Consider the following 12,480-nt stretch of genomic DNA (forward strand, 5'->3'; position numbering starts at 1 on the left):
TTAATTTTTTCTTAATTAACATAAGATCATAATAGACAGTAAACCCAGCACTCTTACAAAAAGCCTTATGTTTCCATACCACAAAAGAACAATTGTACTTGTAAACATATAACTCTTATTCATTCAGGAATCTAATACTGGTAGCTGAAACTTTAAATTCTAAATGTCTGGCCTGGAAAAAAAATGACACAAATAACCATGTGAACTATTCTAATATACTTCAAGTCTAGAAGGCTCACTTAATTTAGAATTTTTGAATTCTTTTTGTGGCTACTTTGCTATTTTGTCAAGCTAGTTTGACAGAATGAAAAAAAATTACCAACAACTTTTCACAGCTTTCCACTCTAAAGAACCATTCTTTCTTTCTTTTTTTTTTTTTTTAAAGATTTTATTTATTTATTTGACAGACAGAGATCACAAGTAGGCAGAGAGGCAGGCAGAGAGAGAGGAAGAAGCAGGCTCCCCGCTGAGCGGAGAGCCCAATGTGGGGCTCGATCCCAGGACCCTGGGATCATGACCAGGACCCTGGGATCATGACCCAAGCCGAAGGCAGAGGCTTCAACCCACTGAGCCACCCAGGTGCCCCACAAGTAAAATCCTTTAAAAAAAAAAAAAAAAAAAGGAAAGCATTCATCAACTTTTAGTTAAAAATTGGATCTCCCCTAATCAAAGGAAATATTTCCCTTTCAATTCAGATAGCACTTCGGTTTCCCCCTAATTTGACCTGAAATCTGAAGGAAAGAAACTCCTTGCCAGTAGCGCTTCTTCTCTGCTGGAGCCCTTTATGATAGAAGCAGTAATTTAATAAACATCTACAATGTCACTTTTGTGGAAAACAGAACTCTGTGTATGGTCTTCCTACAATAATGTTTACTTTCATGGATATTTAGTATTTACATCTTATATAGATAGTCTCCAAACATGATCAGAATTGACTTAAAAACACCCTCACTGCATGGTGCTAATAGGGCTAACATGATGAACCTGATGCTCCAATAGGTGAGTCAGGTTTGTATGGAGATAAAATATGGGACCATGATAATCACCACCACAAAGGCCAGAGAGACATACAGCTACTAACACAAAGAAGGGTGATGTTTCAGTATATGAATGTTCTTTCAGCACTGAACAATGCTCATTTCTTAAGACTAAAAACTCCCACTACAAAAGCTAAAAGCCTCAAACCCTGCTTTCCAAAAAGCATTAGAACAAGAAGTATAAATCTGACTAAAGGTACATTGTTGTCTTCTATACACTGCTGTGTTATATGTCTCAGAATGAATGCTGAATCCCCCAACTAAAAGAATGTTTGTAGACTGTTGAATAAGGCTTCTTTTTTCCCTCCCTTAGCTGGGGGAGGTAGGAATCAGAGACAATCGTCTATCCACTGGAACCAGACACACGGCACACAGGTGGTTTCTCTTGCATGTAGGTCTTCCCCCTTGGAAGCCCTACTCCAGAACACAGAGCTCAGCTCTCTTGTATACCGCCTTAGCCACAGCTCCTGGAAAAAATGCCCAGCAAATGCGCCATTACACCAATTTGTCTTTTATTACTGGACTGTTTCTATCCTCATATAAACCCTATACTGTCTCTAATCTTACATAAACACTGTCCACCATGCATCCTTGCCTAGCTTCCACCCCACTTTTCTTCTCTCCTTTGTAACAAGCTCTTAAAAAGAGCTAGGTTCACTCTCAACCATAAAAATCCTAGAAGAGAACACAGACAATTTCTCTGACATCAGCTGTAGCAACTTTGTTCTAGATAGGCCAAATGCAAAAATAAACTACTGGGATTATGTCAAAATAAAAAGCTTCTGTACACCGGTGCCTGGGTGGTTCAGTGGGCTGAGCTTCTGCCTTTGGCTCAGGTCGTGATCTCAGGGTCCTGGAATTGAGCCCCACATTGGGCTCTCTGCTCAACAGGGAGTCTGCCTCTCCCTCTGTCTGCCTCTCTGTCTACTTATGATCTCTCTATCAAATAAATAAATAAAATCTAAAAAAAAAGCTTCTGCACAGTGAAGGAAACAATCAACAAAACTAAAAGGTGGGGGTAGGAGGATGGGGTGGCTGGGTGATGGACACTGAGAGGATATGTGCTATGGTGAGTGCTGTGAATTGTGTTAAGACTGATGAATCACAGACATGTACCCCTGAAACAAATAATACATTATATGTTAATTTAAAAAAAAAACTAAAAGGCAACCTATGGAATGAGCTGGGAGAAGATATTTGCAAATGATATACCCAATAAAGGGTTAGTATCTAAAATATATAAAGAACTTATAAAACTCAACACCCAAATAATAAATAATCCAAATAAAAAATTGGCAGAAGACATGAGCAGACGTTTCTCTAAAGAAGACATTCAGATGGCCAACAGTCATATGAAAAGGTGCTCATCATCTGTCATCAGGAAATACAAATCAAAACTACAATACAAAAAATATACAAATACAAAAGAAATACAATACAAAAAAATACAAATCACCTCACACCTGTCAGAATGGCTAAAATCAACATAAGAAACAACAGGTTTCTTCTGACAAGGTTGTTAAGAAAAAGGAACCCTCTTGCACTGTTGGTGAGAATGCAAACTGGTGCAGCTACTGAGGAAAACAGTATGAAGGTTCCTCAAAAAGTTAAAAACTTATGACTCAGTAATCACACTACTGGATATTTACTCAAAAAATACAGAAACACTGGGGCACCTGGGTGGCTCAGTGGGTTAAGCCTCTGCCTTCAGCTCAGGTCATGATCTCAGGGTCTTGGGATCAAAGCCCGTGTCAGGCTTCCTTCCCTCCTTCTCTGCCTGCCTCTCTGCCTAATTGTGATCTGTCAAATAAATAAATAAAATCTTTAAAAAAATACAAAAACACTAATTCAAAGTAATACTTGTACCCCTCTTTATTTTTTTTTTTAAGATTTTATTTATTTATTTGACAGAGAGAGATCACAGTAGACAGAGAGGCAGGCAGAGAGAGAAAGAGAGGGAAGCAGGCTCCCTGCCGAGCAGAGAGCCCGATGCGGGACTCAATCCCAGGACCCTGAGATCATGACCTGAGCCGAAGGCAGCGGCTTAACCCACTGAGCCACCCAGGTGCCCTGTACCCCTCTTTATAACAGGATTATTTACAATAGCCAAGATATGGAAGCAGCTCAAGTATCCACCTGATGAATGGCTAAAGAAGATGTGGTGTGTGTATAAATATACGTATATATACACACACACGTATGTATATACCTGTGTGTATACATATATCTATACATATAGTATATACATATATCTATATGTATCTATATGTATAGATATATGTACACACACACATATATACATATATATATGTATATACACACACACACCACACACAATACATATACACAGGCAATGGAAAATTATTCAGCCCTAAAAAAGAATGAATCTTGCCATTTGCAATGACATGGACAGAGCAAGAGAGTATATGCTAAGCGAGATAGGTCAGAGAAGGACAAATAACAAATGATTTAACTCATACATGGAATTTAAGAATCAAAAAAATGAACAGAGGGCAAAAAAGAAAAAAACGGGAGAGACAAAACAAGAAACGGACTCTTTATAACTACAGAGAACAAACTGATAGGTACCAGAGGGGAGGGGAGTAGAGGGATGAGTTAAATAGGTGATGGGGATTAATGAGCACACTTGAGATGAGCATTGTGTGTCGTATGGAATTGCTGAATCACTATATTGTTGAAACTAATATAACACTGTAACACTGAAACTAATGTAATACTGTATGTTAACTAACTGGAATTAAAATAAAAGCTTAAAAAGGGCACCCGGGTGGCTCAGTCACCTAAGCATCTGCCTTTGGCTCAGGTCATGTGGGATGGAGTCCCACATCTGCTCCCTGCTCAGTGGGAATTTGCTTCTCTGCCTTCCCCTGGCTCACACACATTCTCTCTCTCACTCTCACTTAATAAGTAACATCTTGAAGTAAAATAAAATAAAAAATAAAAAACTTAACCAAAAAAAGACCTAGGTTCACTTCCCACCCTCTCTTAATCCTGCTCAACCAGGCTTTTCTTCCTATCCTGTCACCTCTTGTCAAGGTCACCAACAACCTCTGTGTTGCCAGCACACAATGTATGTTTCTTGGGTCTCATATTATTTGACCTCTCACAGCAGCATCTGCCACAACTAATCCCTTTCTCTCTTTTTTTAATTGAGGTATGACTGTCATATAACATTGTTAGTCTCAGGTGTACAACATGAGTCAGTATTTGTATACACTGCGAGGCGCCTGGTGGCTCCGTAGTTAGGGGTCTGCCTTTGCCTCGGGTCATGGTCCCAGCATCCTGTGCCAGTCCCAAATTAGGCTCCCTGCTCAGCGGAGAGCCTGTTCCTCCCTCTCTAGCTCTGCTGTTTGTGTTCCCTCTCTTGCTATCTCTCTCTCGTAAATAATAAAATCTTTTAAAAATTTTGCATATATTGGTGCGCCTGGGTGGATCAGTGGGTTAAGCCTCTGCCTTCGGCTCAAGTCATGATCCCAGGGGCCTGGGATCAAGTCCTGCATCGGGCTCTCTGCTCAGCAGGGAGCCTGCTTCTCCTCATCTCTCTCTGTCTCTCTGCCTACTTGTGATCTCTCTCTCTGTCAAATAAATAAATAAAATCTTTTAAAAAAAAATTTTGCATATATTGCAAAATGATCACCACAGTAAGTCTAGTTAACATATGTCGCCATACAGCTACAAAACTTTATTATGATTAACTATACATCCCCATGACTTATTTATTTTACAACTAGAAGTTTGTATCTCTTGACCTCTTCACCCTTTCTCCTTCCTGAAACACAACTCTCACATGAGTCTAGGACGCTGATTTTCCTCCTACCTTTCTGGCCTCTCCCTGCCTTCAAACTGTTGCCATGCCCACGTTCAGATCTCATCTCCATCTACACTCTTCCTAGAGTTGCTCATCCAGTCCCCTGCCTTTACTTTTTTTAATTTTAATTCCAATATAATTAACATACAGTATTATATTAGTTTCAGGCGTATAATACAGTGATTTCAGCAATTCCATACATCACTCAATACGCATCACAACAAATGCATGGCTTAATCCCCATCACCTATTTCACTTAGGCCCTCAAGCACCTGTCTTTAAATAGCCAGACACTGGGCGCCTGGGTGGCTCAGTGGGTTACACCACTGCCTTCGGCTCAGGTCATGATCTCAGGGTCCCGGGATCGAGTCCCGCATTGGGCTCTCTGCTTGGCAGGGAGTCCCTTCCTCTCTCTCTGCCTGCCTCTCTGCTTACTTGTGATCTCTCTCTATTAAATAAATAAATAAAATCTTTAAAAAAAAAATAAAAAATGTTTTAAACAGGGACGCCTGGGTGGCTCAGTTGGTTAAGCAGCTGCCTTCGGCTCAGGTCATGATCCCAGGGTCCTGGGATCGAGTCCCACATCGGGCTCCTTGCTCGGCAGGGAGCCTGCTTCTCCCTCTGCCTCTGTCTGCCTCTCTGTCTGCCTGTGCTCACGCACTCTCTCTCCCTCTGTCTCTGACAAATAAATAAAATCTTTAAAAAAAAAAAAAAAAAAAAAAAAAAAAAAATGTTTTAAACAGCCAGACACTGATGATTCCCTCACTGCTCCTTCAGAGATGTCCAGACTCATTTTTTTTCAACTGGCTACTCAACATCCCCACTCATCATCATCTACAAATTGAGTTTGTCCAAAACACAACTCTTAACCCTCCCTAACTCCCCTTCAACCTGCTCCCCCCCATCCCCAGAGGTGTCCAACTGTGGTGTGACTAGTCTGTGTTTATCAAATCCATGTCATCTTCTCCCTGGACACCAAAAACATGGAGTTTGCCAGCTTCCTCTGCAGTAGGGTGTGACCACAAAACTGTGTTCTAACCAATGTGAAGACCATTCAGGTTTTCCAGGAATCCACCTCCAGGCTTTTCCCTTCAGCTGGCTCACTGCAGAAAAAAGTGAAGAACTTGGGGAGCCATGTGCTAAAGACAGCAGGAGCATCTTTGAATTACTGTTGTCCCACTGATCAGAAGGACCCACTGGGACTTTATTAAGATCAAGACATAAACTTACTGTGTTAAGTTAGAGATCCTGGGGTTTACCTGCTGCTATAGCAACATTTCTATTAATACACAATCTCAGCAAAAGGTATCACCCCTCACACAGCTACACAAATCAAAACCCTAAGACTCATTCTTATAGAGGTCCTTTCTTTCTCACTATGCATATTCAGTACACTGGCAAGACAGGAAAACTTCCTTTAAAATATATTTATCTGGGGCGCTTGGGTGGCTCAGTTGTTAAGCATATGCCTTGGCTCAGGTCATGATCCCGGGGTTCTGGGATCAAGCCCTGCATCAGGCTTCTTGCTCAGTGGGGAGTCTACTTCTCCCTCTCCCTCTGCCTACTTGTGCTCTATCTCTGTCGAGTAAATGATTTTTTTAAAAAATCAAAAAATAAATAAAATATATCTTTATCTGCCAAGGAGCACTTGGCTGGCTCAGCTGGAAGAACATGCAACTTGTTCCCAGTCTTAAGTTCAAGACCCACGTTGAGTGTAGAGACTACTTAAAAAATAAACTTAAAATGTGTGTTTGTGTGTGTATCTTTACCTGAAGATTTTTCACTGCCACCACTACTCACACTCCAGCCCAAGACACCTGATTCTCTTACCAGATGACTATGAAGGCCTGTTCTCCAGTCTCCCATTTTCATTCTTGGCCCTCTACATACTATTCATCCCAAAACAGCCAGAACGATTTTTTCAAAACAGAAAATAAAACCAGACCCTATATACTAATTCCTTGCTGGATTCTCCGATATCCTGCTGTTTTCCATCTTCTCCTTACTCATTCCTGTTGCTGCTCCTAGTACCTACCACACCTTGGCCTCTTCCCACAACCTGCATTTGCTGTTTGTTCTACTGGGCACACCCTTCTATGTGACTCACTCCCTCATTAGTCAGTTCTGTGTGAAAAGGTGTTCTACTGAGCTTGGCTTTCCTGACCATATGCCCAAGAGTTGTCCCCATGAAGTATTAACCCTTTAATTGCTTTCCTTTATTTTTTTTCCTTTTTTTTTTTAAGATTTTATTTATTTATTTGACAGAGAGAGAGAGATCACAGAGAGGCAGGCAGAGAGAGAGCAGGCTCCCCACTGAGCAGAAAGGTGCCCCTATTTTTTTTTCATAGCTACCTAGAATAAGAGATTACATATATATGTGTGAGTATGTATGTGTGTCTGTGTGTGTGTGTGTACAGATAGATAGATAAATCTCCACCTATTTGTTTACTGTCCATAAACCTTTTTTTTTTATTTTTTTAAAGATTTTTTATTTATTTATTTGACAGACAGAAATCACAAGCAGGCAGAGAGGCAGGCAGAGAGAGAGGAGGGGAGCAGGCCCCCCACTGAGCAGAGAGCCCGATGTGGGGCTCAATCCCAGGACCCTAGGAGCATGACCTGAGCTGAAGGCAGAAGCTTAACCCACTGAACCACCCAGGCACCCCCATAAACCTTTTTTTAAAAGATTTTATTTTTTTGACAGGGAGAGAGAGAGAGAGAGCACAAGTGGAGGGGGGAGCACTAGGCAGAAGGAAAGGGAGAAGCAGGCTCCCCGTTGAGCAAGGAGCCTGATGCAGGACTTGATCCCAGAACTCTGGGATCATCACCTGAGCCAAAGGCAGACACTTAACTGTCTGAGCCACCTAGGCGCCCCAACTGTCCATATTCCTTGATGAACATAGGGGTCTGCCTTCTTACTGAACTCCAATCTCAGTGGTGAGAGTAAGTCCAGAGGGATGAATGGATAAGTTTAATCAGATGTCTCTTCTGAAGCTGGTTACTCATGTGGGTATCCTGCAAACAGGTGATTAAAACCCATGACTGAGCATACAAGTCTAATTGTATGGCTCACTGCCACTCACTAGCAGTGTGACTTTAAAAACGTAATTAATTCTAAGCCTCAATTTCTCCACCTGTTAAAACAGGACCTACCTCAATAAGATTACCTGAAACAATCATGAAAAACAGGCACCTAGTTACATATTACTATTATTCAAAGTAACAGAGTTTAGGGGCTCCTGGGTGGTTCAGTTGGTTAAGCACCTGCCTTCAGCTCAGGTCATGGTCCTGGGGTCCTGGGATGGAACCCTGGGTTGGCCTCCCTGTTCAGCAGGGAACCAGCTTCTCCCTCTCCTCCCCATTCGTGCGAACACGCTCGCTCTTGCTTCCTCTCTCAAATGGATGGGTAAAACCTTTAAAAATAAACAAACAAATAAGTAAGTAAATAAAATAGCAGTTTATATTCATTACCAATCGTCTATGACCAGGGGCTCAGTCAGTGGAACATGTGACTTATGACCTCAGAGTTGCAAATTCATGCCCCACGTTGGGAGTAAAGATTACTTAAAAAAAAAAAAAAAAAAAAAAAATTTGCCTATGACCAATGTCCATGCTGATTGGTTTGTGCCCATACAGTCACGGTTATAAAATCCTTTAACATCATCTATGGTGGTGATGCTTGAACTGTAGTCTTATTCTTTTTTTTTTTTTTTCAAGATTTTATTTATTTATTTGACAGAGAGAGAGATCACAAGTAGACAGAGAGGCAGGCAGAGAGAGAAAGGGGGAAGCAGGCTCCCTGCTGAGCAGAGAGCCCGATGCGGGGCTCAATCCCAGGACCCTGAGACCATGACCTGAGGTGAAGGCAGAGGCTTAACCCCACTAGCCACCCAGGCACCCCGAACTGTAGTCCTTCTATCACCTCTTTCTGAAGTTATGAAAATTCTCCTAAAAACGAACTGGCAGACCTTCTGAAGGCCTTATTCCACATTCTATCTTGTATTAGTGTTGAGCGTCTTCTCTCCCTTCTACTAAACTGCAAAGTTCCTTAAACACAAAGCTTATTCCAAATACCATATCTCATAATTCGTTTCTTCCCTCCCTTCCCCCATGGTTCCTGGCACTATGGTTTGCAGTGGTAGGAATATTATAAATATTTCTGAATCAAAGTCTTTCATAAGCAACCACTACCTAGTTACTAAGTCCATACTTAACCTGAACCTGAGAATCATCTGAAGCACTTGCAGCCCCAAGCTACTACACCTACTGAATCTGAATTTGGCAGCAAGGTGGGGATATATCTGGGAATCTCAATTTCTAATAAACATCCACCCTATTATTTTATCAAACAAGTTTGGAAAACACGGCCATTAATTATCACCCAAGATGTTGCTTTCTCTTTGTTCTATCACCTGCCACACATCACCCAGTTACCAAAAACTCCCCTGCAATACGAGGCTTTCATCTATATGTCTCACAGACATACTTTACTTAAAACCTAAGAAAATACTGTCTTTTTGTTTTTTATGTGTATTAATATATAATACCTTTGAAAATTAAAAATTTGTACTGTGTCCAAATCCTCATCCCTTCCAACCCCCGCACCTAAATCCGGTCTCATTTAATCTCCATTGATACTAAAGTATGACTCCCCGCCTCCAACCCCCTTTTTTTTTTTAAATGATGGTGAGTAATGCTCCCCATCAGCATTTTTTAAAAAATATCTGAAGAGTGTCATTTTTAGCTTTCTAACTCATAACATAGTTTAGCTGAATTCGTGGCTGGTATCAATAGCAAATCAGCACAGCTGGTATCAATATCAAATCAGAGACCCTCAGTCCAAATTCCAACAGTTACCCCACACTGCAGAGCCTTCTCCTAAGAGAACTACACCATTTCTGAATAGTCAGTGATAGTAGAGTAAAGCTTTCATGGTAAAGCCAATGACAGTTTCTGTTCCCTCTCAGTCCAAATCCAGTGTCCTTTTACTTGCCAAATCACAATGACAGGTCACCACCTCTGGTCACAGAGCAAGTTTTGGTTAACGCTGACAAAATTAACCCTGCTAGAAAAACAAAAATCACTGTGCATCTCTCATACCCTTGCTCTCTGAAATGACACCAAGCAGACAACTCTGAGTCATAGCTACCAACATTTTAATCCATTTTCCGGGAGTCCAAATGCTCCCAAGCTATTTCTGAATAATAACTGCCCTCATGGTGGATAGTCTGGGGGAAAGGTCCGTGCATGAGGCTGGTCAGGGGCCTGGCTCTGCTACTAACTGGCTGGGTAAAACTGAACAGGTCTCTCCCACACTCAAGGCCTCAATTTTGCCAATTCGAAAAACAGCTGGATTCAGATGATCCCTCAGATCTCTTCTAATTCTAAGAACCTAAGAGGTGGGAGTTAGTCCCCAGACTAACCAAGACCCTAATTCCTTACAGACTATTTGGGATCACCCAATCAACCTCTTTGCTTCAAAGACGAAGAATTCGAGATGAAAGTCCCCGGCTTCCAATCCAAAGCTCTTCCCACATCCTACTGCCCTTCCAGGAACACAAACCCCGAAAGACATGTCCAGCCTAGCCTCGACTCTAGTGGACGGCACGCAGCCTATTCCATCTGTTTTGTTTGTTTGTGTTGTCCCTTCTGCACTTCCACTTAGCTGGAAAGGGCAAAGCGAGAGCGCTCAGGCCAGACCCTAAATAAATCCGGACCTCCCTAAGCACCGGCAGTCGCACCTGCTCCCGAGCTGAAGGTGGATGGCTCAGTCTTTACCCGACCCTTTCTTAGGGAGCCCGCAAAAAAGAAACGGTTTCTCCCTCCCGACACTCCGGCTCGGACCAGGCCGCCTCCCACCCGAGACAGCCTCTCCAGGCAACTGTACCTGCTCCGCCACGGTGCGACCACGCGTAGCAACCTCAGGAACCTCGACCTCACGGACGCCGCCATCTTGTGTCCTCCTTCTTGGTGGACCACGCCCCCTATCCACACTTGTGGCGCATGCGTGTGACGTTACGCACATAGAGCTCACGGGACCAATGAAGAACGCGGTGGGCTGTGGGCGGAGACGGCTAAGCTCCACCCTATGGCTGCTCCTCAGCGCCCGCCCGGCTCTTTGGGCACCTCCAGAACCAGGTTGGGTAGGTTCCTGTTGTGCTATATTGAGGCCTGGGTGCAAAGTCCGCAGTCTTTCTTCCTACTGGCGTGCGATTCCTCGTGCTCCTGGAGGATGAGTCACCCAAGCGAGATCTGAGAATGTATCAGTTTAGCCAATTCCCTTAATTACAAGTGGAGAAGCTAAGAGCACCCACCACTCCTTTTATTCCGGGCTTCCTAATTACCAGGCCCTGTTCTGAGCACTTTGCGTGCACGGTGTCTCGTTCTTACTTTCCCAAACTGAAGAAATACAGCTCCACTTTTTCCTCCCCCAGCCTGCTAATCACAGTTGTCTTCACCGGACATTTGACACAAGAGTATATATTGCCTGACGTCTGCAATTATTTCTTTGCGGTTATTTAAGCACAGACCAACTAGCGCCCAACCAGCCCTTCCAGGGAGACTAACAGGCATCAGGTTTCCTGTTGGAGGGAAGACACCTCCTTCCATAGGCCTTTAGAATATGAGACGGGAAAAAGAAGTATAGAATTGGTTTTACTATTCAACTGAGACAACTCAAAAGGAGACGCTTAACGACTGAGCCACCCAGGCGCCCCTAAAATTAAAACTTTAGTGAACCAAAGGACACTGTCAAGAGAATTCAAAGACAACCCACAGAAAGAAACTATTCGTAAATCCTGTATCTGATAAATATCTAATATCCAGGATACATAAAGAACTTCTAAAACTCAGGGTGCCTGGGTGGCTCAGTGGGTTAAGCCTCTGCGGTCAGCTCAGGTCATGATCTCAGGGTCCGGAGATTGAGCCCCATATGGCTCAGCGGGGAGCCTGCCCCCGCCACCTGCCTCTCTGCCTTCGTGTGATCTCTTTTAAAATATTTTTTTAGGGGCGCCTGGGTGGCTCAGTGGAATAAAGCCTCTGCTTTCGGCTGAGGTCATGATCTCAGGGTCATGGGATCGAGCCCCGCTTCGGGCTCTCTGCTCAGCGGGGAGCCTGCTTCCTCCTCTCTCTCTGTCTGCCTCTCTGCCTACTTGTGATCTCTGTCTGTCAAATAAATAAACCACCTTTAAAAAAAATAAATAAATAAAATTTTTTAAAAATAAAATATTTTTTAAAAAAGAACTTCTAAAACTCAATTAAAAAAAAAACAACAATTAAAAACTGGGCAAAAAATGACCAGTCATTTCTCAAAAAAAAAAAAGAAAAAAAAAAAGAAAATCATACAAATGGCTAATAAGATGCTCAACATCACTAGTCATTAGGGAAATGCACATCAAAACCACAATTAGATACCAACTTCACATCCATTAGAATGATTATACATTTTTTTTTTAATGGAAAGTAACAAGTATTGGTAAGGATGTGGAAAACCTAGAATTCTTGTGCATTGCTAGTGGTAAGGTAAAATGGTACAGCCACTATGGAAACCAATTTGATAATTCCTCAGAAAGTTAAACACAGCTATGATATGATCCGGCAATTTCACTCCTACAT

At 42.4% G+C, this 12,480-nt stretch overlaps 1 protein-coding gene across 1 annotated transcript in view; it reads right to left on the reverse strand.

Annotated features, from left to right (window-relative positions):
- The window catches only part of PISD (phosphatidylserine decarboxylase), a 43,827-nt gene extending 32,922 nt beyond the window's left edge, over positions 1 to 10,905 (reverse strand). The window contains exon 1 of the mRNA XM_013063471.2: positions 10,754 to 10,905. Within this exon, the coding sequence (XP_012918925.1) occupies positions 10,754 to 10,818 (65 nt within the window). The 5' untranslated portion in view covers positions 10,819 to 10,905. The remainder of the gene's footprint in view (positions 1 to 10,753) is intronic.
- Between the last annotated feature and the right edge of the window lie 1,575 nt (positions 10,906 to 12,480).

This window comes from Mustela putorius, unplaced genomic scaffold (genome assembly GCF_011764305.1).
Source record: "Mustela putorius furo isolate JIRA1106 unplaced genomic scaffold, ASM1176430v1.1 tig00000081_pilon_pilon_pilon, whole genome shotgun sequence".
NCBI lineage: Eukaryota > Metazoa > Chordata > Mammalia > Carnivora > Mustelidae > Mustela > Mustela putorius.